At 55.7% G+C, this 27,696-nt stretch overlaps 1 protein-coding gene across 1 annotated transcript in view; it reads left to right on the top strand.

Moving 5' to 3' along the window:
• The first annotated feature begins 508 nt into the window (after positions 1-508).
• The window catches only part of ITGA3 (integrin subunit alpha 3), a 28,134-nt gene continuing 946 nt past the window's right edge, over positions 509-27,696 (top strand). Inside the window, exons 1-24 of the mRNA XM_008153714.3 lie at positions 509-1,194; positions 8,580-8,707; positions 9,030-9,109; positions 11,066-11,315; positions 13,376-13,462; positions 13,819-14,026; positions 14,474-14,670; positions 16,258-16,346; positions 16,471-16,607; positions 16,773-16,859; positions 18,045-18,112; positions 18,196-18,332; positions 18,898-19,047; positions 19,147-19,244; positions 19,589-19,736; positions 19,979-20,047; positions 20,634-20,713; positions 20,828-20,905; positions 21,433-21,535; positions 21,682-21,864; positions 22,038-22,160; positions 22,878-22,991; positions 23,805-23,903; positions 27,195-27,320. Coding sequence (XP_008151936.2) covers positions 989-1,194; positions 8,580-8,707; positions 9,030-9,109; positions 11,066-11,315; positions 13,376-13,462; positions 13,819-14,026; positions 14,474-14,670; positions 16,258-16,346; positions 16,471-16,607; positions 16,773-16,859; positions 18,045-18,112; positions 18,196-18,332; positions 18,898-19,047; positions 19,147-19,244; positions 19,589-19,736; positions 19,979-20,047; positions 20,634-20,713; positions 20,828-20,905; positions 21,433-21,535; positions 21,682-21,864; positions 22,038-22,160; positions 22,878-22,991; positions 23,805-23,903; positions 27,195-27,320 — 3,045 coding nt within the window. The 5' untranslated portion in view covers positions 509-988. The remainder of the gene's footprint in view (positions 1,195-8,579; positions 8,708-9,029; positions 9,110-11,065; positions 11,316-13,375; positions 13,463-13,818; positions 14,027-14,473; positions 14,671-16,257; positions 16,347-16,470; positions 16,608-16,772; positions 16,860-18,044; positions 18,113-18,195; positions 18,333-18,897; positions 19,048-19,146; positions 19,245-19,588; positions 19,737-19,978; positions 20,048-20,633; positions 20,714-20,827; positions 20,906-21,432; positions 21,536-21,681; positions 21,865-22,037; positions 22,161-22,877; positions 22,992-23,804; positions 23,904-27,194; positions 27,321-27,696) is intronic.

Genomic DNA, 27,696 nt, shown 5'->3' with positions numbered 1-27,696 from the left:
TAACTGCTACGGATGCCTGGTTATTTACTACTGCTAAAATCTGCCTGGCTTTGCTGAGGGACCACTCCCAGCTGGGCTCAGGGTGGATGGGGGCGGGTGGGCAAGAGAAAAAAAATCTCCACGAGGACAGCGAAGGGGCTGTGTGCGAGGGAGAACGCCCAGAGACCGCCAGCCGCCTCGCAGGGACTCCCAGCACCGCGGAGGCGCGTCGGACTGCGCAGCCCGCGGCGGCGCGCGGAGCTCAGTTCGCCAGGCTCTCCCCGCAGGGCCGGCCGAGGTGGCCACGCCTGGAACGGCCTTTGCAACAGCAGTAGCTGCCGCAGCAAAACCGTCAGGACAAATCCCACCCCCAGCCCCGCCCGGCCAATCCATCTTGATCAAAAGGAGACGCTTCTTGGGAGAAGCCAGGGACGGGGAGGGGGACTCCAAGCCTTCGGGGGCTCTCGACAGGTGTTTGGGGGGAGAGGGCGGAGCCGTACGGGGGAGGATGAGGAGGGCGGGGCGGTGCTGCCCCTTTAAGAGGCGGCGGCGGAGCCCGGACCTTTTCTCTTTCCCCGGAAGGAGAGGGAGCGCGGCTGGGCGCGCAAGGTGGGGAGGTGCGGCGCTGGGCGTGGGAAGGCGGGGCGCGCGGAAGCACCCCTCCCTCCCGGCCTCCTTGCGGTCTACGGGTCTGCCAGCCCAGATCCGTCACGAGCCGGGATCGAAGTCGACTGTGCGGCCAAGGGGGCGCGGCCGGGACCAGCTGTGGGGCAGGGTGTCCGGGGTGGGGGCGCGGCGACCAGAGGCAGGGCTGGCCGGAGACCCGCGGACCTCGGAGTGCACCTGAGAGCGCAGACCTGGAGCGGATGTGAAACCGACCAGCGCTGCGGGGCTTGAGGACGCGGCGGGCCGAGTTTTGCGGTGGTGCGGCGGGCAGGTGAACAGGTCCGCACTCCCAGCTCCGCGTCCTCACGCGCTCTCGCCCGGGTGCCCGCTCCCGCTCGCATCCATGGGACCCAGCCCCCGCCTCGCCACCCCTGTCCTGCGCCCGACGCTCTGCGCGCTCGCCTTGATTGTGGCCGCTGGCGGTCGCGTCGCCTCCGCCTTCAACCTGGACACCCGATTCCTGGTGGTGAAGGAGGCCGGGAACCCGGGCAGCCTCTTCGGCTACTCGGTCGCCCTCCATCGGCAGACGGAGCCGCAGCAGCGCAACCTGTGAGTGAGGCTGGCGGGGGTGGAGTGGCCGAGAGTGTGTGTGTGTGTGTGTGTGTGTGTGTGTGTGCAGGGTGCGGATCCGGAGTTGAGTCGGAGTCCTGGCCCACGGGCCTCCGGCTACTGTGAGCAAAGATTAAGGGGGTGGGGACCTGGGCAGCCCTCCTGCTGCCGAGATTTGGCGGGAAGTGAAGGGATTAGGCGTGGGATGGGGGGTGGGGCAGTAATCATTGGCAAGTGCTGACCCAGCCAGAACCTGTCTAGACGCAGCCCCTCAGCCCTTTAAACCTCTCTGGAGAGCAGCCTTGGGGTTCCGCTCCCCTGAGCCCCTTCCATTCTGTGAATTGAGTACCTAGCACACCGCATGCCTCTTATTCTCCAGGGATGGGAGCTGGGGGGAAACGGCAAGATAGATGCCTATTGGATCTCCCTTACCCGTCTCCTGGGGAGGACCTATAGGCACATGCTTTTAAGCTCTCTCCCTTTACACCTCCCATTAAGTCTGCGGCCACGCCAGCCACACCCTCTGCAGAGACAGACTGGAAGGGTTCTCAGCCTCTCCGCAGCTGGAGGGTGAGGTGATGAGTCTGGGCGTTTGGAGCTGTCCAGGGGCCTCCCTCTGACCCCTTGAGGGTGGGGGAGTAGAAGAGAGAGGAGGGGCTGTCCCGAATCCTGCTTGGTGTCCTGCCCCCTCACCCCTAGGCCAGCAGTGACACCCTCCCAGCAATCTTTCCTGCATTCCACAGATTCATGTTGGATCTTTAACCCTGAGAGTGTTTGTTTGGTTTGAAGAGGGAAATGTGTTTTTCTGTTCCTTCTGTTCTCCTTCCCCAACAGCTACAAGGAGGAGGGGAAGAGCTAGGCATAGGGGAGCGAGGGGAAGGAGGTGGCATCCAGCCTCTGCGTGCCCCTCCTCCACGCTCACCACACACTCATGCCCTGAGGGGCATGTCCAGGTTTTGGATGTGTCTCCGCCTTAGACTCTGGAGGTCACCAGGCAGTTCGGGAAGAGAACCGCTGGGGGAGGTGAGGCTGTCCCAGGAGGGCTGTCCAGGGAGGGAAGGTGGTTAGGACAGGTCAGGCAGGCCCCGTCACTTTGAGTTGGGTAACCTACCCGACCTCTGCCCCGCCCCCCACCCCCCCACCCCCCGGTGTCTGATCCTCTGAGCAAGAAGACGTGGTCATAAAAAGGGTGTGTTGAAACCTCTTCCAACTCTGGCCGAGGCTGGTAAACTTGAGGAATGTCAAAGTCCAGACTTGGCTCCTGCCCTGCTGGCCCAGCCTCTGCCCAGTCTGCCTACCTGGACTGGCCTCAATCCCACGTAACTTCTGCAGAGGCTAAGGTCGCCGCAGCCTTTGCGGCCCTGCCCCAGCGGCTGCGGTCCGGCCCTGGCCAGTCCTCCATCTTTTGGAGGCTCTAAGTGACCATCAACACAAGTTTCTATAAATGGTGCTCTCTCTGCCCCGGTCCGGAAAAAGATTTTCCATGCTAAGGCAGCATCGTGTAAAGAGAAGATCAGAGAAGCAAGAGGGAATAATGGGAAGCCGGAGTCAATAAAGGATTCCGTAACACCCTCCCCCCCGTTGCTATGTGACCTTGAGCAAGATATGTCCCTTCTCTGGGCCAGTTTCCCCCAAAGAGGCGTTGGGTTGGACCTGGGTCTCTCTTGCTCCTTCCTGCCTCTGTTGCCCTAGAAAAGGCCACTTGGCATTGTGGGGAGAGAAGAAGCTGCAGAGTTCCATTGCCCATTTCCTGTCTCTCGCATCTGTCACTAATACCAGGGCCTTCGTTTCCTCCCATGTCAGGGGAAGGCGGACAGCACACCTTCTTCATGGGGTAAGAGTGGGGCTTCCATGAGATACCGTGTGTCAAATGCTCTGCACACGCCAAGGCCGCTGAGGGCTCCTGCTGGGACCTGGATACACCCTCACTCTCCATGGGCCTCACCCAAGATGGCTGAGCAGAGTTCTACTTTTTCCCCCTGGGCAGCGAGAGGTGGCAGTAGGCCTGACCAGAGCCCAGAGGTTCTAAAACGAATGAACCCCAGAAGCAGGTAGTTCTAGATAGACTTCCGGGTCACTCAGCATCCTCGGTCTTCCCCAGGGGTGGTTCTAGATCTTGGCTCATCGCCTCGTCTCACTGAATTCTGCTCCTTGGCCCTTGGGGAGAGCCAGCTGGCCCAGCTGGGCTTCGCTGTAGCCAGCTGTGTAGCCAGATGTGAACAGCTGCCCGAGTGCGCAGCTCAGGGGAACCAGCAATCCAGTCACAGTCTTCTATTCTGTTAGCCTCGAGGTCCCTTCGGAAAAGGGAAAGGTCCCATGGTCCTGAACAGACTCTTCGTTTGGGGCTCACAGGAGATTTTCCAGAGGTGCAGAGATCCCCAAAAGCACATATAAAGTCATGTGTGTTTCTGTGTGTTGTTCTGGGGGTGGGAGCAGGGAGAGTGTAGCTTTCATCATATTCTCAAAGAAGGCTTTATTCCAGAAACGGTTAAAAACCCAGGAGTGGACCCTCTTTGCTCCCCATCAGCTCCACCTCCGGACTGGGGTTCCCTGCCCACAACCTAAGAGGCTCACCCCAACCCAGGCCCCAATTTCTCAGTCGCTGGACCTGAGGGGTGAGGAGTGGGGCAGAGGCTTCTTGGTGAGGTGCGTGAGGACCCCTGGGTGAGGTGCGTGAGGACCCCTGGGTGGGGTGCGTGAGGACCCCTGGGTGAGGTGCGTGAGGACCCCTGGGTGGGGTGCGTGAGGACCCCTGGGTGGGGTGCGTGAGGACCCCTGGGGAAACAGAAGGGCTATTCCTCAGGGAGATGGCCACTGGCTCCCTGGCCCATAGCACCTGCTCTTCATCACCTCCTGGGAATCCAGTGTCCCGGTCTGGCCTGACCTTGTGGGAGATACCTCCGGGGCCCTCTCTCCCTTTCGCCCTTGCCTGGCACTGAGGGTTTCTGGGAAGCCTGGGGTGCGGGTGGCTGGGCCTCCTGGAAGATGAGGTCATCCCCGAGGGAGGCAGGAGCCAGGATTACCTGCTGTGCTCTCCTAGAACATGTTTCCCCAGGCAGAGCAGCCACCTGGCAGCCGCCAAGGCTCGTGCCAAAGGAGATGGGCGAAGCAGCTGCCGCTGCAGGCAGAAGGCTGCGTGTGTCCGAGCGGCCTCGCCTCGGGCTCTCCCCGCTGACCAGCCAGGCCCAGGAGCTTTCCATTGGGTGGGAGGCAGGGGAAGAAAGGGGCTTGGTCAGAGCTAAACAAAGGGGAAAGAGTAATTGAGGTTAGGCGACATGAAGAATGCCCTAAGGGATCAAATATGCAAAAAATACTGAGGAGCCAGGGAGAGGGAGAAGCAATGAGAAAACCGGCCTTGTTCCTTTTCATCGGAGGCTTGGGCCGAGGTCTCTTTCTCCCGTCCTCCCTCATTCTCTCCCTTCCTCCCGCCTGTGGCTCTGGTTCGAGGGCTGAGTCACCAGAGAGGAGAGGGGGCTGGCTGGGCAGCATAAGAAGGAAGGGGAGGACAGAGAGGGCTGCCGTCTCAGCTACCACAGGAGCGGCCTCTGGGAGATGGCTAATTCCGGCAGCCAGGTTGGCACACAGCTGGGATCCAGGCAACTGAGAACTGCTGCCACCCCACCCCGGGCTCAGAGCTGGGGCAGCCCCCTCCCCAGCCAGCTTCTAGCCCTGAGGCGGAAGGGCACCCTGAGGAGGAAGGCATGGGGGCCCCTCAGCCTGAGTGCTGGACCCTCTGGCCCTCTCCAGGCTAATTGAAATCGTCCCACTGGAGCCACCCCTGAGGGGAGGAGCCTGTTTCTCTGAGCATCACCCCACACTCCAGTATCCCAGGGGGGCCTTCTTCTCTTTGGGGTGAGCCAGCCTGGTGCCCTGACACCCCTGGGCCTCACACCCCACTCCCCTCGCATTCTACTGCTTCCTACTTGGCTGCTCCATTAGCCTTGAACTGTCAAAGAGTGAGAGGCAGGGGTGAGGAAGTGCTTTTCCGGAACTTGGGGCTCCAGGGGGCTCCCCAGGGGCCAGGAGGGGCTGTCTGGCTGGAGCCACAGGAGTGGGTGAGGAGGCAGCTCGTTGAAAGCCTTTAAGAGGTCATCTTACCCATTCCCCTACCTCCCGGAGGGGCTCCCTGCCCACCAACCCCAGCCCAGACTCCAGGAGAGGTTTGGTCTGATCTCTCCTCTTGCTCCAGGGGCTGGGCAAAGCTTCCCTCCTAGCCTCCTTCCTTTTGACCGCTGCTGGGAGGGTGGGCTCAGTGGTGGTCTAGAAGGGGTCCAGATCCAACAGCGGGCAGCAGAGTGCTCATTTGCATATTCATTTGTAATACATTTGCATGTCAGTAAGGTCTCTCCCACCCTCTGGGTTCTCCCACATCTGGCTGTGGCTGGAGGCAGCTGCATCTGACCCTCTGCACCCCACCTTCCTCCATCCACTCGCAGTCCTCTGACTGCAGACCCGTTGGATCCTGGGCTGGGAGCCAGAGGGCCTTAAAGGGCCTCTGAACAGGCCAAGTGGGAGCTAAAAATACTCCAGGAGGTGGGAGTGGGGGCTCCCTGTGGAATCTCTGGGGAGGGAGGGGCTTGGGATGTGGGCCTGGCATGGCCCTACCGTCCATCAGTAGGCACAAGACTGGTTGGGGCAAGGGCGGGGAGGGTATAGATGGCAAGGGGATTTATTTCAATTCAGTTGCCTTTGTGCCCAGCTCTGCCTGCTTGGTTCCCCAGGAGGCTAAGAGGAGGGGTCCCTCTGCTCACTCCCTCAGACATCTTGGGCAAGCAGCAGCAGGAGCAGCAACACTTCCATTGCATTGCAGTCCTGGGAGGCAACCTGGCCTCCTCTCGCCCACTGAGGCCTGGACCCGCCCCTTCAGGGTCACTGTGGCAAGACCCGAGCCTCCACCAGCCAACTCTGAGCTCCCACCCTGGAATGACTCCAGCTGCCCTGGTCCCTTAGGCATTGGAAGTGCTGCTGTGCCCCATCCTCTGCCCCCTCTAAGTAACTGGACTCTGCTGTCTGTCCTCTGCTCCAGGCTCCCTAACCTGGTGGAACGGAAACTCCGGGTGCCTGGGATGCGCCGGGGCCAGTCCTGGTGCCTCAGTAATCAGAACGACAGTGTGCACATCGACCATGGCTTCATAGTCAGAAAGTCCCTTCAAAGAGAGACCCCATATGTTCCCCAACAACCCTGGAGGTTGCCGGGACAGCTGCTGTCCCCATTTCACAGACGAGGCACTCAAGGCTCAGAAAGGGAAAGGAAATGGCCCCTTTAGCAGAACAAATCTTACAACCAGACCCTCAGGCTCCCCAGCTGGAATGTTCCTTTCGAAAGGCTTCCCTCTCTCACCTGTCAGGCTCCCTAGGGGTGGGTGTCCATAGGTGGTCAGGCGTCGGCTCACCAGGCACCCTCCTGAGCTCAGGCAGAGGGTGACTAACTGGGCCTGGCTGCCACACTGGCCCCCTGCCAGCCTTTCTGCCTGGCACTGCCTAACACTTCCCCGGGGTAAGGGCTGAGCTAAGGTGTAAGGTGCAGGCAGGGGCCCCACCCCCTTCCCAGCACCTCCAGGCCGTGCATTCCTGACACCCAGTGGGCAGAGGCACCCAAGTCCTGGCATGCCTAGGCCCCGCCCTGCCCACTCCCTGAAACCTTCACTCACAGGTTCCAGGCAAGAGCTGCAGGCGGGGTATGGCTTGGCACTTCCAGACTCTGGCAAGAGGCCCAGCGCCTGAGTTCTGAGCTGGGAGCCTCCGGGTGCTAGTATTGCGGGGGCCCCATGGAGGGGCTCCTAGGAGGTGCCTGCCACCCAGGAGGCTGGGCCCATCAGAATCCAAGAGGCGGTCCTGGCAGAAGGTCCAGAGGCTACAGAGAGATGATGCGATGGGAGAGTAAGGAGTGGTGGAACTGGGTTCTCAAACTGGGTGTACAATATGTGTGGTACATGTTACACATGCAGGTTTTAATATTCATATTCAGTTCAGGTTGTCTGGGATGGGCTGAGGAATTTGCCTTTTGAACCCAAATCCCAGGGGTTTCTGATGTTGGTGGTCCAAGGATTCTTGAGATATTATTCCGAGGCGAATCCCCTGCCTTTCTGTCCTCAAGTCACCTCTCTGGTAGGGATGGGTGGCTGGGACCCTAAGCATCCTTGTGGGAACTTGTAATCAATGTCCCTACAGATGGGCAGGCTGGGGACAAGGTGATAGTCCTCACCCATGCCCACTCGCATTCCCACTTTCCAAGAACACTGCCCCGGGGACAGAATGTCCAAAATGTCAAGTACCCAGTCCCACCCAGTACCCGTGTGCCTGTGTTCAGGTGGCAGTGAGGGGGGGGGGGTGTAAACACCACTCGGATTCCTTATGGGTCCATTCCTCCCAGATCTAAGTCCTCAGATGGCTTAGAGTGGAAGGACCCAGGGTCCCAACAACTGACCCCACGCCACCTCTTACACGCTTTCTCCCAGGTCCTCCTGGAAGGTGAGCCCTGCGCCAGGATTCCTCCAGGCTTGCTCTCTTTCGGTCTGCCTTCATCTCAGAGGCCAAAGCATTCCTTCCAAAACCCAGCTCTGACCATGTCACTCCCAGCTCTGACCATGTCACTCCCAGCTCTGACCATGTCACTCCCAGCCCTGACTATGTCACTCCAAGCTCTGACCATGTCACTCCCAGCTCTGACCATGTCACTCCAAGCTCTGACCATGTCACTCCAAGCTCTGACCATGTCACTCCCAGCTCTGACCATGTCACTCCCAGCTCTGACTATGTCACTCCAAGCTCTGACCATGTCACTCCCAGCTCTGACCATGTCACTCCCAGCTCTGACCATGTCACTCCCAGATCTGCCCATGTCACTCCCAGCTCTGACCATGTCACGCCCAGCTCTGACCATGTCACTCCCAGATCTGACCTTGCTCAATATCCCTCCATGGTCCCCAAGGCCCTTTGCACCCTGCACTCTGTCTCTCCCCAGGTTCCTGGATTCCAGCTGTGCCAGGACCCTGCAGATACCTGAGTCATCCTGCTTGCTCATGCTTCCTGGCCCCGGGCACACGCCACACATATGTCTGCAGTGCCCTTCCTCCCCTTCCTCACCTGGCGGCCTGGTCATCATTCTCAGACTCAGACCAGGTCCCCTCTTCCCTGGCTGCCCCTCATGCAGAATCGGGGCTGGTTTGCACCCTGTTCCTCTGCAGAGGTCTGCTTCCTGCCGGCCTTCTCCTACGGGCATGCTCCTAGAGGTCAGGGGGCTGGGACCCATTTAACTCCTGACCCCAGAGCCTGGCACACAGCCTGGCAGAGCAGATGCTCAGTAAATGCATGTTAAACAGCAAGCTGTTTGAAGTGGGCTTTGGGGAGTCTGAGCCCAGGCCCCCTACCTCCTTGCCCCACAGGCTCCTGGTTGGTGCTCCCCGTGACCTCGCCATGTCTGATGGCTATACCAACCGGACCGGTGCTGTGTACCTGTGCCCACTCAGTGCCCACAAGAACGACTGTGAGAGGATGGACATCACAGAGAAAAGTGAGGGGAAGGGACTGGGGGGGTCAGTGCTGGGTCAGGAGCCTGGTGGAGAGGGTAGCAAAGAGAGAAATGACCTGGAGGAGATGAAGGCTCACCTGGGCAGTTTCTAGTCACTTCTTGTCCAGCTGGGAAGAGGGAGTCTTAGAGGAGAATGGGACCATATGAGATTTGTGGAGCTCAGACTGTGGGGAGCTGGAGGAGGGAGGAGGGACAGCTGCCCTGCTGGAGTGGAGGATCTGAGAGGGACCAGCCCCTCCCTCTGGAAGTTCTGGGCACTGGGAGGATGGTGTGCCCTAACCCATGATCCCTCCCATGCCCACAGATGACCCTGACCATCACAGAATTGAGGACATGTGGCTTGGGGTGACTGTGGCCAGCCAGGGCCCTGCAGGCAGAGTCCTGGTAAGCGGACACTCAGGTCGGTTCCCCCCATTCAGCCCTCTCCTTCATCTCCCCCGAGCTGTGGAGAAATCAGAGGACAGAGGGGGTCTTTGGTCATGAGCTGGGGCTTTGCAAGTGACTAGTCTATGGCTCTCTGTGTCTCAACCCTGCATTTATGGCCGGGGAGGGGGGGGGAGGAGCGGGTGGCGGGGGAAGGGGAGAGGGAAGGGGTCCTGGCACTCTCCCAAGACCCAGCATAGCCTGGGTCCTGTCTGAATCACACTTCCTCCCTGCCCCACCCCTGCTACCCCCTGGCTTGCTCACCCTTCGTGGGAACAGCTACAGGAACAGCAAAGAGAAAAGGGCAGATAGGCCCTCAGGCCATGTGGCCTGGTCTTGCTCCTTCCGGGGAGGCTGGCTGGCTGTCGGGAGAGAGACAGTCCTGCTGACCCCAGCTCACTTGGTTTGGGTCTGAGGGCCTGCTCCCTTAGCAGTTGTCACCTCCTGCCCCATTCTTTTTCTTTTTTTTTTTTTTTTAATAGATTTTTATTGATTTCAGAGAGGAAGGGAGAGGGAGAGAGAGAGAGAAACATCAATGATGAGAGAGATTCATTGGTCAGCTGCCTCCTGCACTCCCCACACTGGGGATCGAGCCCGAAACCAGGACATATGCCCTGACTGGGATTCTAACCGTGACCTCCTGGTTCATAAGTCAATGCTCAACCACTGAGCCATGCCAGCTGGGTCCTGGGGCTCTCAATTTCTGAGTCCCAGAGAGAGATATTTTTAAAGCTGATATAAAATTTGCATACAGCAAAATGTACAGATTGTAAGTTTCATCGAGTTTTGAAAATTATACACCTGTGTTACCAACATCTGTTCAAGAAATCGCGTATTTACAGCATTCTAGAAAGTGTGCCCACTTTCCTTCAGTCATCACCTCCACAGCCGTCACTGCTGTGCTCTCCACATTTGAACACTGTGTTAAGCTCCGGGCTTGCATCACTTCACTCAAACACCTTACGTTAGACCTCTGTCATGGACCGTGTGGGGCTAGGACCCACTTACGGCAGTTCTAGATCCTGAGTGCTTCAGTATTGTCTGCTCACCCATCTCTCTGTTCCTCCAACAAGTGTTTTCGTGAGCACCTACTGTGCGCCATGCACTGTGCCAGCACCAGGGACTTAGTGGTGACAGGTCAGGCTGGGCCAGTGGGAGTGACGCTCACAGCTGGAAGGGACACAGAAAGTAAGCGAAGGAGGCCCGGTGCTCGATTTCTGCCCGGCCCCTGGCTGCTGTACACGCATCCCGTTCTGATTGATCTGCCCCAGAACTATTTGCCGAGCGTGTGCTGGGGGAAGCTATGGGAGAGGCAGCGCAGCCTAGTGCGTAACAGCTTAGACTTCAGAGCCGGACAGCCTCTCCCGAGATGTGAGATCTTAAACAGGGACTTCCTCTCTGTGCCTCTAAAATTGAGAAGTGTCCCTTCTCCATCGTGTTGTTAGGAGGCTGAAAAGGCTTCCTATGTGAGGAGCTTCGAATTGTGTCTGGCATGTAGTAAGCACTCCGTTTTAGCTGCTGCTGTTGTTGTTAGCTGTCCTCTCGTTAAGAGGGCAGGGTCATGTGGGGACAGCAGAGAAGCAAGTTCCTTAATCGGCTGGCGATCTAGCTCCTTTAAGACCTGAGAGCTTGAACCCACATTCCTTCATCCTTCCCCCTTTTCCTTTTGCCAGAATCTCTGAGCCACTCTCAAATCCAGTACCTTGTGGCCTTCCAAAGAGCGTTTCCAACCTTCAGAGCAGATTTCTGAATTCTGGAAGGGAGATGCGGGTGCAGGCCTCCCTGCGGGAAGCAAAACAAGCTAGGGGTCCCCTTTCCGCTCCTCTCCCGCCCAGCCAGAGGTGCACAGGACCAAGGGACCGCTGGCCCCGAGTCCCTGCTGCGGGCTCAGGCCGTGTGCTGGGGTGGGGTCCCCAGGTCTGTGCCCACCGCTACACCCAGGTGCTGTGGTCGGGGTCGGAGGAGCAGTGGCGCATGGTGGGCAAGTGCTACGTGCGGGGCAACAACCTCAAGCTGGACCACAATGATGACTGGCAGACCTACCACAACGAGATGTGCAACAGCAACACCGACTACCTGGACACGGGCATGTGCCAGCTGGGCACCAGCGGTGGCTTCACCAAGAACACGGTGTACTTCGGAGCTCCCGGTGCCTACAACTGGAAAGGTGAGGACCCTAGGGGCAGAGGAGGAGCCGAGACCGCCCGCCCCAGGTAGCCACGGGGACAGCTGTTCGAGACCCTCCACACGGCGGGGCAGAGGAGACAGACCCCCTTTGCCAGTATCAGCAGCCACCACAAGCCCTACTATTTGAAAGCACTGACTACGTGCCAGAGGCTTTACACGTATTATCTTAATTGGCCTTCAGATACTCTATGAGGCAAGTATTATTGTACCCATTTCACAGAAAACCGAGCCTCAGAGAAGTGAAGTAAGCTATGAAACCTGCCGACAGCAAGCTAGGAAACCTGAATTAGAATGCAGGTCCACCTGAGTCTAGTGTAACCTATTAAAAACTGATTTAAAAAACGCAACAGGCGCCCTGACCAGTTTGGCTCAGTGGATAGAGCGTAGGCCTGCCGACCGAAGGGTCCTGGGTTCGGTTCCAGTCAAGGGCATGTGCCTTGGTTGCGGGCACATCCCCGGTGGGGGGAGAGCAGGAGGCAGCTGATCAATGTTTCTCATTATTGATGTTTCTCTCTCTCTCCCCCTCTCCCTTCCTCTCTGAAATCAATAAAAATATAAAAAAGATAAAATAAAAATAAAAAACACAACGTGCTCCTGGTACAACTACTAAATGGTACAGTAGGATTTGGTAAAATAAAGAGTGCCCCTCCTCTCCTCCCTGCCATCAGCCATCTGCCTTGTCCCATTTCCCAGTGTACACTCCATCTCGTGGACCCTCCACACTTATTTTAGAACATAGAGGTACCTTTAGTACACACTCAAACAGAATCACACCGAACAGGCTGTTCTGCTACTTTGTTCACTTTTCAGTAAACTGGGCATTTTTTTTTCATGTCAAGACATATAGGTCAATCTTTTGGGGGCTGCAGAGTATTCCCTTGTACCAAGACCCATGCTTGTAACTACCAGGGCACACACGCCTCACGGCCCACACCCCTGCCTCTGATTTTCTCCACCACACAGGCTGTAGCAGCAGCCACCCATCTCCTGTTACTGTACTCTATTGTTGTAGAACCAACAGGCAGAGGGAGCTCAGAATCTCGTCCCTTGGCCTGGGTTTTAGTCAGAGCTCTGTGCTCACCTGAACGGAGGCCTCTCTCTGCTCGCTCCTGTGTTCCTGCCTCGCCCCCCGCCGTCCCCCCCCCCCCCCGGTCCTTTAGAACCTTGGTGGAGCGCAGGTACTCTCCAGCAGTAGCCCCGGGGAGCAGGGGCCAGGTGGGCAGCCCCAGTTTGGGGGCAAGACTAGGAGGAGATAATGGCATGAAGTCTGGCATCAGTGTCCAGAGTGGGGGAAGTGTCATCTAGTCTCCACGATGACCAGATTCCAGTCATGTCCCTACAACTAGCTCCTCATCCCTAAGCCTCACTTTCCTCATCTGCAAAATGGGGGGGCGGGGGTCATCACTCTTTTTTGCTGTTGTTGTTAATCCTCACCCGAGGATAATTTTTCCATGATTTTTAGAGAGAGTGGAAGGGAGATGGAGAGAAAGAGAAACATCAATGTGAGAGACACATCTCTTGGTTGTCTCCTGCATGCACCCCGACCAAGGCCAGAGAGCGAGCCTGCAACCAAGGTATGTGCCCTTCACTGGAAGCAAACCCAGGACCTTCAGCCCATGGGCCGATGCTCTATCCACTGAGCCAAACCAGCTAGGGCTACTTTTACTTTAATATGTTTTTATGTATTTCAGAGAGATGAAGGGAGAGAAAGATAGAAACATCAATGAGAGAGAATTATTGATCAGCTGCCTCCTATACGGCCCCTACTACTGAGGATCAAGCTCGAAACCCGGGCATGTGCCCTGGCTGGGAATCGAACCCTGATCTCCTAGTTCATAGGTCAGTGCTCAACCACTGAGCTCCACCAGCCAGGCTACTTCACAGAATTGTTCAAATAAAGAGGAATAAGTGATTTGCACCTGGCCAAGTGCACACAAATACTTTAAGAGGTTACAGTTATCCTTCTCTGGGGAGGGGGCCTGGACATGGTGGAGGAAAGGGGTGGTGACTTACACTCCCTCTCCCCACATCCTTCTGAAGGAAACAGCTACATGATTCAGCGGAAGGAGTGGGATTTATCCGAATACAGCTATAAGGACGAGGAGGACCAAGGAAACCTCTATATTGGTGAGTCCAGTCGTGGTGGCCCAATGGGTGGAAGAGGAGGGGAAGGGCTCCATCCCTGGCACGCTGGCCCTCTCACCTTCGGTGCCTGGTGGACGGGTGAGGCCAGGGTACAGATGTAACTAGTGGCATTTAGTTCCATTAGCGCTTATGGAGCGCCAAGATGCAAAGTCCCTACCCTCACGGGGCTGACCGTCCAATGTGCAGACAGGACTGGGGGTGGGCATCCAGAAACCACTTTCTTGCCCAACTTAGAATAGAGGAATAGAAGACAATGGGGGGTGACCTTGGGGGTGCATCCAGGGTAGAAGGCCACAAAGTTTACCGGGGCCTTGACTGACCACCTTCCCCCATCCCAGGGTACACGGTGCAGGTGGGCAGTGCCATCCTGCACCCTACAGACATCACCATTGTGACGGGTGCCCCGCGGCACCGACATATGGGTGCTGTCTTCTTGCTGAGCCAGGAGGTAGGCGGAGACCTGCGGAGGAGGCAGGTGCTGGAGGGCACACAGGTGGGCTCCTATTTTGGCAGCGCCATTGCCCTGGCAGACCTGAACAATGACGGGTGAGCGTCCAGGGACTTTCTCTGGGGCCAGGGAGAATGGCGAGGGGAGCAGGCTTGCCGAGGCAGAGAAAGGGAGGCTTGCATTTGTTTGCATGCGGTTGCAGGGGTTTGCACATGAATCCTGTCTGTCGATTTGCAATCAGACTTTATGCGATTCTAGGCATTTGCGTGTCAGTTGCATGACACCTGCTTCTCCTTGTCTGTGCCGGTCATTCCCCTGGCTCTGGTGCATGTGGGTGTGACCTGTGCATGCATGTCTTCCTCGCAGGTATTTTCTATTAGACGGGGTCATGTTGGCATCTCCTTGGCTTTCCCACGACGCATGGCCAGGGATGCCATTTGCACAGCCGTATGCCCTGGCACAGTTATGCCTGCTAAACCACAGTTACGCTGCATATTGATGGCTGGGCTCACGCTCCCATGTCCCCCTCCTTCTCTTCTGTGCAGGTGGCAGGACCTCCTGGTGGGTGCCCCCTACTACTTTGAGCAGAAGGAAGAGATCGGGGGTGCCGTCTATGTCTTCATGAACCAGGCAGGCACCTCCTTCCCGGCCCATCCCTCCCTCCTCCTTCACGGCCCCAGTGGCTCCGCCTTCGGCTTCTCCGTGGCCAGCATTGATGACATCAACCAGGATGGATTCCAAGGTATGAGCCAGCACCCCCGCCCCAGCACCCCCGCTGACTGAGTGCCAGCTGCATACCAAGCTTGGCAGGGCCCGAAGAGGAGAGGAGATGGGGCCCAGGCCTGGGAGCTTACAGCAGCCCTAGAGAGGATATAGAGAGCAGCCACCACGGGCGAGGAGTGGCCATACTGCGGGGCATCAAAGGCTGGGCTGCGGGTGCAGCGTGGAAGGGAGCAGAGGGGTACACGATGAGATAGGACACTTGCCTGAGGTGCCCAGATCCAGCAGGTGTGGGGTGTTCATTTCAGAGATGAGGCTGGAGAGATAGTGTGGGGGTGAGGTGGATGCTGTTGAAAGCCAGGCTTTATATGTGGGTCATGATAGAGAGGTGTCCAGAGAAGGTCTGGGGGCAGGGATCGATAGGATAGCTTGGTGCCCTGGTACCTTGAATGATCATTCTGGAAGGAGATGTGGGACAGATGGGGGCGAGCAAGGCTGGGGTGTTAAAATCAGGAAGGCAGTGTCTCGGGAGGGGGATGTTAAGAGCTGGGAAAAGGTGGGAGCCCTGGAATCAGAGGATGTCACCAGAACTCTGCAGCACGTAGGGACCCATCAGACCTGGCTGGTAGACTGGTTGCCATGGGAGCACCTGGCGCATCTGGAAGTCACTTCTCTGGCATCCTCAGTTTCCCAGAACATAACTGAAAACCAAAGGAGCCGCCAGAGAGCCCAAACCGGTGACAGCGATTTCGGCTGAAGCAGCCCAAAGCACTTACCGATACAGGAGCCACCCGGACCCACTTAGGACCCACTTACTCTTCCTCCACATACTTTTCTAACAAGCCTGGCATTCTGTTTACTTAGGCCTTATCAGATCAAAAGCAGCAAACTCAGAGTTGAGTCAAGTTTAAGAAGCTAAAACAGTTTGGATTGAAGCGGGAAATAATGGTTGGAATTTTACAAGTCTGGACACTTTAGCATTTAACACTGCAGTGTTGTGATTAAAATCCCAGCCCCTTCCCTCCCCCATGCTAGAGAGACATGGGCCCCGGGATCCTCTTCTCTACCCATTACAGCCATAGAAAACAGGGATAGAGGTCCCCAATGGGGAAACTGAGGCCGAGAGCAGAAGGGGTTGCCTGAAGTTGTGGCCCAGCCAGTCTTATTCAGGATCCCTAGTTCCAGATCTCCTTTTTTTTTTTTTTAAACCCCGGCTCGTGTGACCCTGTGGGTAAATGGCATTAGGGGAAGCAGGTGTCTGGAGGGGAGGTTGGTGGGGGAGATGGAAGGCACCGTAATAAGGGCAAATAAACAGCAGCCGCTGCCGGGAGTCGGGAGGGCAGGCCTGCCTGAGACACTAACTAGCTGTCTGACTGGGTAAGTCACTTCCCTCTCCTGGACCGCCTTTCCCACATATGCAAGGAGGCAACTGGGTACCCATTGGTCCCAGTTTTAATCCTGAGCCACAGAGCTCTGTGTTCTGGTGATTTCAATACTGCCGGGCAGGGTGAGGTCAAGGCCATGCTGGGCTCTGTGGCTGGAGCACAGGGTTGGGGAGTTAGGGGGCCCACAGTCCCCAGGGTGGCCTCACTCTGCCTCTCTTCCCCAGACATTGCTGTGGGAGCTCCGTTTGAGGGCTTGGGCACAGTGTACATCTACCACAGCAGCTCCAGGGGTCTCCGCCAACAGCCCCAGCAGGTATGAATGGACAGGGGCGGGGCCTTCCCTCCTTTGGCTCACCCACCCCCTTCTTATTCTCCCTGGGCCCCCCTCCCCAGATCCTACCCTAGAGCTTGTCTTCAGTGCTTCTCTCTGCCCCCAGGTAATCCACGGAGAACAGCTGGGACTCCCTGGCTTGGCCTCCTTCGGCTACTCCCTGAGTGGGAAGATGGATGTGGATGAGAACCTCTACCCAGACCTGCTCGTGGGGAGCCTGTCGGACCGCGTCGTGCTGCTGCGGTGAGCCAAGGCGACGGTGAATAGGGGCCTTCTCCCCTCCAGCCCTGCCTGCAGGGAGCCCTGTCTCGGTGCGCCTTCATCACCAGGGCCACCCAAGATTGAGCCCCAGCCTGGCCTGGCCTGAGGCAGGCCGGGGGTGCTGATCTCTGTGTGTTTTCTATGCAGGGCCAGGCCCGTCATCAACATCCTCCACAGGACCCTGGTGGCCAGGCCGTCCGTGCTGGACCCCGCGCTCTGCACAGCCACCTCCTGGTGAGACTCGCAGTCCCTGCTCTGCCCACTCATCCTTCCTTATGTATGGGCAAGCCAGGAGGGCCCTGGCTCCCAACCCCCCCCCCCCGGGCCACCCCCTCCCCAGAAACTCCTGATATCCCACCAGTAGGGGGTTGATTCTTGGGGTAAGCATTGCCCACCCTAACCAACCTCATTAAAAAGCAAAATTCCTCACATTGGGGTGGGGGGCAGTAGGCATGGGGGTTAACAGCGGGAGCCCTGGACTGCATGCTTTGAATTCCAGCCATGCCCACTGCAGTGGTACGGGGTAGGCTCTGGGAGTGAGATCCCAGGGGAGGAGGGATCCTAGGGGAACACCTAGGTGGATGGCAGTGGGGAAGAAGAGAGCCACCTTGAGCGAATTATCCATCTTTCCGAGTCTCAGATTCCTGGCCTATAAAACCAAGTTAGTAATAACCAATTCGTAGGATTGTTGTGATCGTTAAATGAGATAACGTACAAAAAGACCTTAGCATGGTACCCTGTTCACCCTAAATGCTCAAAATACGTTAGCTGCTAAGATGGTGACCATGACCCAAGGTCTTTGTGTAAGGGAGGATATTGGGTCAGAAGGCAGAGGGAGACAGCAGGGGGAGGGGGGCATAGAAGGAGATCTGGCCCTAGCCGGTTTGGCTCAGTGGATAGAGCCTTGGCCTGCGGACTGAAGGGTCCCGGGTTCGATTCCGGTCAAGGGCACATGCCCCGGTTGTGGGCTTGATCCCCCGTGGGGGGCATGTAGGAGGCAGCCGATCCATGATTCTCTCTCATCATTGATGTTTCTATCTCTCTCTTCCTCTTCCTTCCTCTCTGAAATCAATAAAAATATAAAAACCAAAAACAGTTGGTTTAAAACAAGGAGATCTGGAACTAGGGATCCTGAATAAGACTGGCTGGGCCACAACTTCAGGCAACCCCTTCTGCTCTCGGCCTCCGTTTCCCCATTGGGGACCTCTAGCCCTGTTTTCTATGGCTCTAATGGGAGGGGGGAGGGAAGGAGCCAGGGACATCCCAGACCAGCTATGTGGACTCCCAGTTTTGCCCCTGCCTTTCTTTCCCCCGAAGGGCCCTGTTTCCCCTTGCCCGGTAAAGGGAGTAAGAGCTAGGGCTGGATATCTGGGTCCCGCTGTGACCAGCCCTCCTGTACGTCCCCGCCTCCCCCAACAGTGTGCAGGTGGAGCTGTGCTTTGCTTACAACCAGAGTGCCGGGAACCCCAACTACAGGAGAAACATCAGTGAGTGCTGGGGTGCAAGGTGCGGGGGGGGGGGGGGCATGCTCACCTGGTCGCTTGCTGACCAACTTGTCCTCCACCTGCAGCCCTCGCCTACACGTTGGAGGCAGACCGGGACCGCCGCCCACCCCGGCTTCGCTTTGCGCAGAGCCAGTCAGCTGTCCTCCATGGCTTCTTCTCCATGCCCGAGAGGCGCTGCCAGAACCTGGAGCTGCTCCTGATGGTGAGGGAGGCGCCAGGGGAGGGCCACGTCCCTCAAAGAGGTAGCCAGCATCCCCCCCAGGTCAAGGGTGAGGGACTGGGGTCTCCCCAGAGACAGAGGTGGGGGAGGTTGCCTGGAAACCCATAGGTCTTCAGGGGGCACAGTACACAGCACCCAGCATGTGGTAGAGAGAGATCGAGACCTGAGAAGAGTGAGGGTTGTGAGACTCTTGGCTCGGCTCAGCTCTGGGGAACATGGGTCTGTGAGTGGGGGGCAATCTCAGCCACTCTCTGGGACATTAGGGTGGAAAGGCGAGACCTCAATTGTGGACCCCAGGGATGGAGGGAGGCTCACACCTCCCCAGAGGTATCTCTGAACCCCATTTCCCTTGTGGATCAAGGTGGTAGGAAGGAGATCAATTTGATTCTAGGACAAGAGGAGGTTCAGCCTTACGGGGGGGTCGGGGGGAGGCTGTCCAGGTGGAGGGGGCCCAAGCTCCTCCCTGGGGACTGCGGGTGGTGTGAGGATTCAACTCAGGGGGGGGGGGGGCGGTGCAGAGCTGGGCTCACCGCGCCCTCTCTCCCAGGACAACCTCCGCGACAAACTCCGGCCCATCGTCATCTCCATGAACTACTCGTTACCTTTGCGTTTGCCTGACCACCCCCGGCTGGGGTTGCGGTCCTTGGATGCCTACCCGGTCCTCAACCAGGCCCAGGCTCTGGAGAACCACACTGAGGTGGGTGAGGCCCGGCAGGCAGGGCGGGGCCGAGGGCTGTGGGACGAGAAGGCACTGAGGTCGGTCGGTCCTGCGCTCCTCACACCCCTGTCCCGCCAGGTCCACTTCCAGAAGGAGTGCGGGCAGGACAACAAGTGCGACAGCAACCTGCAGATGCAGGCGGCCTTCGTGTCGGAGCAGGGGCAGCGGCTGAGCAGGTGCACTCTGGGCCGCACCTGTTGGCCAAGGGTGGGGAGGCCTTCATTAGCTAACGGGAACTGAGGGGCGGAGGTCCGAGGGGTGCGGCCTCACCGGCCAGGGGTGGAACCTCAAAGGGAGGCGAGGCTGAGAGGCTGGACTCTAATTGTCCAGGAGGGATGTGCAGCTGATCGTCACTGGCTTTTGTTCACCTGGCGAGACTAGAGGGCGGGGCCTGGCTGTCCCGAGTTGGGGCTTAGACCAGAGGGGCGGGGCCTAATTGGTAGGGGCGGGGCTTTGGGCTACTCCTAAGGCGGGGCTGGGGCGGGGCTTTGGGCTCAGGCTAAGGCTCCTCCCCTTTCAGGCTCCAGTACAGCAAAGACCTCCGGAAACTGTACCTGAACATCAATGTGACCAACACCCCAAGCAGGGAGCGGGCTGGGGAAGACGCCCATGAGGCGCTGCTCACCCTGGCGGTGCCCCCCGCCCTGCTGCTGTCCTCAGTGCGCCCTGTGAGTGCCCAACCCGGGCTCCATCATGTATTTGCATCCTTAGATGGCATGTCATTTGCACGTGTTGTCATTTGTCATGTGTCCCCTCTTCTCTGGGCTGGGCCTCCTCAGGTGCCTACAGCATCTCTGTTGCTAAGGGAACCCTGTGCTCATGCCTCTAGGGCTTCAGCCTCTGTGATACAGGGAAGGGGCGGGACCAGCCCTCCTCTGACCACCCAGACCTCATTATCGTCTTTCCTTAGGCTGGAACCTGCCAGGCCAACGAGACCATCCTTTGTGAGCTGGGGAACCCCTTCAAACGGAACCAGAGGGTAAGCGCTGGCCACATTCTCCAAGGCTACTCCTTATTCTTCTGGCTTCTGCCTGCCTGCCTCCTGGCCTTCCTTGAAGCAAAGAGCCAGAGTCGGGGAGGAGGAGATAAAGTAAGGGGTGCGGAGAGCTCCAGAGACTGAGAAAAATGGAGCCGCTGGTGAGCTATGCACAAAGCGAGAGGAGGTGGAGGCGAGGAAACCAATTTGGCAGAGCACCTACTGTGTGCCAGGCCCTAAGCCCAACACTTTGCTTCTTTTATATGAGTGTGATTCTCACAGCCTTCCGAGGTGGCAGATGCTGGTTTACAGAAAGGAAACAGGCTTAGAGAGTTTTAATAACTGACTTAAGGTCATGTAGCTCAAAAGGAGCAGAGTGGTCACTGACAGAGAGGAGGGAAGGGGAAGCAGAGATGGGACTGGGAAGGTAAAAGAGTGGAGATGGGTGGGGAGGTGGAGAACCCTCACCCAGGATGGGGGGAAGAAGAGGCCAGAGAACCAATCTAGCATAGTCCTCAGCCCCCGCCCCAGGGCATCACCCCTGTGTGGTCCCAAACACCCCTCTCTGCCTCCCTGGCCATCATGGCAGATGGAGCTGCTCATCGCCTTCGAGATCATTGGGGTGACCCTGCACACAAGGGAATTCCAGGCGCAGCTGCAGCTCTCCACGTAAGTGACCTTGCAAAGCCAGTCTGTATTTGGGGTTAAGGGGTCCTGGGACCTCCCCCAGCCCCAGCCTCAGCTGTCATATCTCCTTACCCACTCCCTGCACTTCCTTCCCAGGTCAAGTCACCAGGACAACCTGTTGCCCATGACCCTGACTCTGCTGGTGGACTACACGCTCCAGGCCTCGCTTAGCATGTAGGTACTACCATGATCCCCCCGTCTTCTCTTCCTGAGCTAGGGCCTCCCTGTCCTCAAGGTGTCTCCAAGCTTCTCTGACACACCTCTCTTGGCCTGGTTTCCTGAGGCCTTTACACCCCCTGGATCATCCCTCCCCTTAACAACCACCACCACTGTCATTGTTGTGGTTGTTATTATTCCTCCTGCAAAGCCAGCAGCAGTGGAGGAATCAGCAACTCTGGGGAATAAGGTGTTGGTACCGTGTCTTGACAGCTCATTGTGCTAAGGATGTTCTAGACATCATCTCATTATTGACTTTTCACCACAGCCCATGATGTAGCAACAATTATTAACTCCACTTTACAGATGAGGAAACTGAGGCTCAAAAAGGATAAATAACTTGCTTGAGGCCACACAGCTATGGCAGGACTGGAATTTATCTTAGATCTGCCTAAGGTCAGAGGCAGTTAACCAGCTTTGGTGCCCACCCCCGCTGCCAGAACCCCTCCTGTCTCCTATGACTCCAGCATCTTTCTTACTACTAGGGTGAGTCACCGGCTACAAAGCTACTTTGGGGGAGCAGTGATGGGCGAGTCTGGCATGAAAACTGTGGAGGACGTGGGAAGCCCTCTCAAGTATGAGTTCCAGGTAAGGGGACTCTGGAACCCTGGGCTGCTGGGAAGGGTGATGGGGCATTTCTTTCTGTCTGGGATCTCAGGTTGGGAGGGTTGGGGTTGGTGAGATGGAGGTGGTTTTCTAGGAGATAGTAATCTTGACTCCCCTTGTGCCCACAGGTGGGCCCAGTGGGAGAAGGGCTGGCAGTCCTGGGGACCCTGGTCCTAGGGCTGGAGTGGCCCTATGAAGTCGCCAATGGCAAGTGGCTGCTGTACCCCACGGAGATCACCATCCGAGGCAATGGGTCCTGGACCTGCCAGCCACCAGGAGACCTTGTCAACCCTCTCAACCTCACTCTCTCAGTAAGGACACCACAGGGATCTTTCACTTGCATCTCATTTGCATTCTGCAGGGCCAGTGTCTTCAGATCCCTCCCCTCACACTCTTAGGGATCCTGCCTCTCCCCCTGCCCTTTCTTCCTCTCCTCACCTCTGCTCATTCCTTCCTCCCAGCAAAGCTCCTTTTCCCTCTTCAGGTCCCCGAGGACAGACTGCCATCTCCGCAGCGCAGGCGGCGACAGCTGGACCCAGGGGGAGTCCAGGGCCCCCCACCTGTTCCTCTGGCTGCTGCCAAAAAAGCCAAGTCTGAGACCTTATTGGTGAGTGGCCAGGGTTGGAGAGGGTCGTGGCCCCACGTCCAGGGGGCTTGCGCAACAAGGGGAATAGGGACTGTTCACCAGGAGACCCCAGTCTGACGAGGTGACACAACCCGTGTCCTCAGGAGCCCCTAGTCAGACCAGGTGGACTCATCGGCTGCCCCCAGAGGGCACCTCACTGCACTTGCCCCTGGGGAGCAGCCAATACAATGGACCAAAGGAAGAGACACTGGCTCTAGTCCCAGGAGCCCCAACCTGTTGGGGTGATATAGCTGCTCAGCCTTGGACATTAGGGCTGGGGAATGGGGAAGGCGGAGTAGGGTGCCCCTTTCCAAAGGGAGAGAGGAAGAGAATTGGAAGTAAGTAGAGGCCTAGCTGGGTGGAGAGGTAGGAGGCAGTATCCCAGGTGGAGGATGCTGGCATGAACAGAGGCTCAGTGTGGGAGGAGGCTGGGAAAGGGATGTCGTAGTTTGGGCCCCATTTCCATGAGCAGGGATCAGATTTCATGTTATCCATGTCCCTGGCACCTACAGGTGGTTGACCCAAAGAATATTCCTTAAACATATAAGTATGGGGGGTGAGGGTATGCATGAGTGAAGGGTTGAGGTCAGGGCCCTTTGGGTCAGCCATGGGCAGGGGAGGAGTCAAAGGTAAGGGGCGAAGCCTAAAGGCTCTGGACACCCCGCCTGTCTCATGTCCTGTGTTCCCTGCCTCCCTCAGAGCTGTGGCAGTGTCCACACCCGCTGTGTGTGGCTGGAGTGCCCCATTCCCGATGTCCCTGTCCTCACCAACGTGACAGTGTGGGCTCGAGTGTGGAACAGCACCTTCATTGAGGTCAGTGCCTGGGTCTGGAGGTCTCCCCTGCCACCTTCCTGGGTGGGGAGAACCACAGGGAGAGGGTGAGGCCAGGGTCACAGCAAGGCCTCATGCATGTGTGTGCATGTGTGTGCGTGTATGTGCGGGCGTGTCAAGGACAGCATCATGTTTTATGCAGGACAGGTTGTACACCTGTTACTGTGTGCTGTGTCAGGGTTAGTTTCTGTGCCTGTACGTGGACATGACATGTTTGTCTCCAGCCAAAATGACCTTCTCTCATGTGTCCATTGTTCTGTCATGTGTCCAGGACTTTCCCACCTCCATGCCTTTGACATGCCACTCCTTGCCTCTAGAATGCCAGCTCCCCCTCTTTTATCTCTGCCTGTGAACTCCTATTCCGCCTTAAAAGTCCCCCTCAGATGCTTCACCACCCGGGAGGTCTTTCCAGCTGAAAATGATCTGCCCTCCTAGATTATAAACCCACACAGTTCCTCCGGGTCGCACAAAGCTGCGTAGACCACAGTAAATGATTCGGCATGCCTGTGCGCCCCAAATACGTGTCTTACAAACGCAGGTGGCAGGCCAGATGTAGCCCACAGACCTGACCTAGACTGTGACTTTCATTGTCTCTGTTGTCCTCAGCACCCAGCACAGGATCCGATGCACAAATGCATGAATGATGCGCCTTTGTGTGTGGGGAGGCCTGGCTGTCAGATCCTTTGGGTGCTGCTTATGGATGCTGTGTGGTGAGAGGGTACCCTGGGGGAGCGGAAGCTTAGAGTCAGCAGGGAGGCGCATCTGATTCTCTTCACCCACCCATTTTCCCTGCAGGATTACAGAGACTTTGACCGAGTCAGGGTAACCAGCTGGGCTACCCTGTTCCTCCGAACCAGCGTCCCCACCATCAACATGGAGAACAAGACTGTGCCGGTGAGTGAGCACGTCACCTGGCCAGGGCATGGAGCGCAGGGCATCTTCTCAGAGCACTTTCGCACACGTTAGCTATGTGGGCCTCAGTCTCGGCGGCACCCTGGGGTCCTCTGGAGGACTTCTGATGTCTAGACCACAAGCCTGAGCAATGAGATCTGAGTCTGGGGAGGTGGGATCCGGCATTGGTTCCTTTTAAAACCCCACCGCCCCGTGATTTTAATGTGCTCGCCATGGTTGAGAACCTCTGCTTGACCTTATTTGATTCACACATCTCCACGAGGATGTCCCATCTCCAAGCAAACTTGGAAAAAAGGTTCCCAGACTTGATTCTGAGTTACACCTGGAAGAGTAAATATGACAAAGTTTCTAATAAATCGTTGTGAAAAGGATATAAATGGAGATATGTAGGAAATACATATAGGAGACGAATGGAGGGTTGGTTAAATACGTTATGGTACATTTCTTAAAATATATTAAGATACTGGAAGAAGGGATAGAAAGATGGATGAAACAGCACAGAAACTTATTTTATTATACAGATGGCATGTTTAATCAGTAGAGAAAGGTGGATTGTTAAGTCATTTTGGAAGAACACATTTGGAAGTTAAAGGCAAACCCCTACCTCACACCATAAATAAAAAAATACGTTTGAGTTAGACTAAATATTTAAAATAGGAAATAAAGCCTAATATACCAGAGAAATTTTAGAGAAAAAAAAATTAATGATAATCTTTAATTATGTGGAGGGGGAGTTATTTTAGTAAACCCGGAAGTCGTAAAGGAAAAATGTGACCAATTTGACTGTATGAAATTTTAAATTGATATCCAGGCATACCTTGGAGATATGGCAGGTTTGGTTCCAGACCACCTCAGTAAAGTGAATACCACAATACAGAGTCCCATGCATATTTTGGTTTCCTAGTGGGTGTAAAAGTTACATTGACACTATCCTGTAGTCTAGTAAGTGTGCAATAGCATTGTATCAAAAAACGCAATGTACACACTTTATTGCTGAAAAATGCTAACCATCTTCTGTTGGAAAAACAGTGCCGATAGACTTGCTTAATGCAGGGTTGCCACAAACCTTCAACTTGTAAAAAATTCAGTATCTTCTAAGTCCAGTAACATGCAGCACATTCAGATGAAGCCTGCCTGTCCAGCAAAAGAGCTGGTAAGGAAACAAAGAGGCCAGAGATATATTGCTTTTTAAAAAGTCTGTAGCACATATGACAAAGTATTGATATATACACAGAGAGGCCAGATTATTATAATCTCTGAATGCATAATAATCTGGCCACTCAGTGTGTGTGTGTGTGTGTGTGTGTGTGTGTGTGTGTGTGTGTATCAGAGGCCCGGTGCATGAATTTGTGCATGGGTGGGGTCCGGCCAGCCTGGCCATGGGGAGAGGACATGGGTGGTTGGCCTGCCTGCCTGCTGGTTGAACTCCTGGTCGAGGGGACAATTTGCATATTAGCCTTTTATAATATAGGATATACACTGAGTGGCCAGATTATTATGCGTTCAGAGATCATAATCTGGCCACTCAGTGTACATATCTAATGTATAAAGGGCAACGTAAAATAAACAGACAGTGTACATATTGTAAAATACAAATGTTTAACTCAATAGTAAAGAAATAAAAATAGCAGCAACAAGACTTTTATCCTATCAGATCAGGAAATACGAGGAAGGGTAATGCTATGTGGGGCCGATGTGCTAGAAGGAAATGCTTTGGATTGGAGACTGCATTGATCGATTCTTTTTGGAGATGAGTTTGTCAATACCTATTACAACTTAAAACGCACATCTCCTTTGCCAGCACAGACTTACGGAGCTAATAGGATAAGTATGCAAACATACACATATGGGGCTCTTTTAAGGCGTCGTTTCTAATGACATGAAACTGGAAACAGCCTACGTGTCCTTCAGTGGATTGGTTCAGTAAGTGACGGTACATTTCTTCAATGACTGTGCAGTTATCAGAAGAGATCAGGGTGATCTTTGTTAATGGCATCAAAAGGTGATGATAGTAAATGAAAAGGGAAGCAGGTCGCAAAAGAGTGTTTACGGTCCACATAGATCCCATTTATGTGGGAGAAAAGAGTCACATGTTTATTTTATTTTTTTTTTTTTACTTTTTATTTTTTTTAAAATATTTTTATTGATTTCAGAGAGGAAGAGAGAGATAGAAACATCGATGATGAGAGAGAATCATTGATCTGCTGCCGCCTACATGCCCCCTAATGGGGCTTGAGCCCGCAACCTGTGCATGTGCCCTTGACTGGAATCGAACCCAGGACCTTTCAGTCTGCAGGCTGATGCTCTATCCACTGAGCCAAACCAGCGAGGGCAAAAAGTACACATGTTTAACATATGCTTTAAAATATGGAAAGGGAGTCACTAAAATGTTGAAGATGGTTATTTCTCAGGAGTAAAATTATAAGGAACCTTTGGTTTTCTTTATAGCATCTGTAGTTTAAAAAACAATAAAATAATTTTTAAAGAAATAATCATGTATAACCAGAAAACACTTTCTAGTTATATGTGAAATATATTTAATATATAACATAATTTTGTATCATAATATATGTCATATATTGTTATAGGTAGTATAATAATATATAAATATATATTTCATATGTATGTGTGTGTATCTCCATTGTAGGGGAAGAAAAAGAATGGTACTAGATGCTATGCATTCTTTATTGTTTTGTAAATATTTATGGATTGCTTACTGTGTACCAAGTATTGTTCAAAGCCGTTTATTCATATTAAGTGCATTCAATCCTCCCAGCAACCTATTAGGTAGGTGTTATTATCCAGACCCCATTTTACAGATGAACAGAGAGGTTAAGCGACTTGCCCAAGGTCACACAGCTAGTGAATAGCACAGTTGGGACTTGAACCCTAGAGAGTCTGACTCCAGAACACATGCTTTTGGCCACTCTGTGAGGCAGGCACTATGATCCCCTGATCAGAGACCATGAAACGGAGATTCAGAGAGTTTACTTGTCCAAGGTCACACGGCTTGTCAGGGATGGAGCTGGTACCCAAGCCCGGATGTCTGCCTCACAAACCCAAGTCCTAGGCTGCTTCCCAGGTCTGAGGCTGTTCCTTTGGAGAAACGAGATCATGGCTGAATCGGCTGGTCTCAGGGGCTTTTTCCAGTCCCTGAGTACCCCCTGCTGGCAGCAGGTCAAACAGCAGGGTCAGGGACTAAGCTGGGACAGGAAGGAGGAGTGGGGGCCTAAGGGGACGGACACAGGGCTGAGCCCCTTTCACCCCCTCCAGTTCTCCGTGGATATTGACTCCGAGCTGGTGGAGGAGCTGCCAACTGAGATCGAGCTGTGGCAGGTGCTTGTGGCTGTGGGGGCCGGGCTGCTGCTGCTGGGACTCATCATCCTCCTGCTGTGGAAGGTCAGGACCCCAGCTGGCCGCCTGGACTCCTGCTCCGGGGCCTCCTGCCAGCACACCCTCGGCAACTCTCCCTTCACCCCATCCCTCACTTCCATCGCACCCCCACCCTCCTCCCATGTCCTCCCACCTTCTCCCCAGCTTTCAGTCTCACCCCCTGCCCATCCTCACCTCACCCACGGGGATGCTCCTCCCTGGGTTCATGGGGGGCCTGCAGGCTGGAAAGGGGAATCCGGGAACTCTGGCTTCTGGCCACACCACCCAGCGGGGGCTGGAACCCAGGCCTCCAGGCGCTCCAGTCCTCAGCCCCCACCCATCCATGAGTGCTGCTGGCAGGGACCCCCAGCTCTCCCTGACGGCCCCTCCCACCTCCTCCCCT

Source organism: Eptesicus fuscus, chromosome 20 (genome assembly GCF_027574615.1).
Source record: "Eptesicus fuscus isolate TK198812 chromosome 20, DD_ASM_mEF_20220401, whole genome shotgun sequence".
NCBI classification, from domain to species: domain Eukaryota; kingdom Metazoa; phylum Chordata; class Mammalia; order Chiroptera; family Vespertilionidae; genus Eptesicus; species Eptesicus fuscus.
The sequence above is the reverse complement of the archived record's forward strand: the minus strand, read 5'-3'. Positions and strand labels throughout refer to the sequence as shown.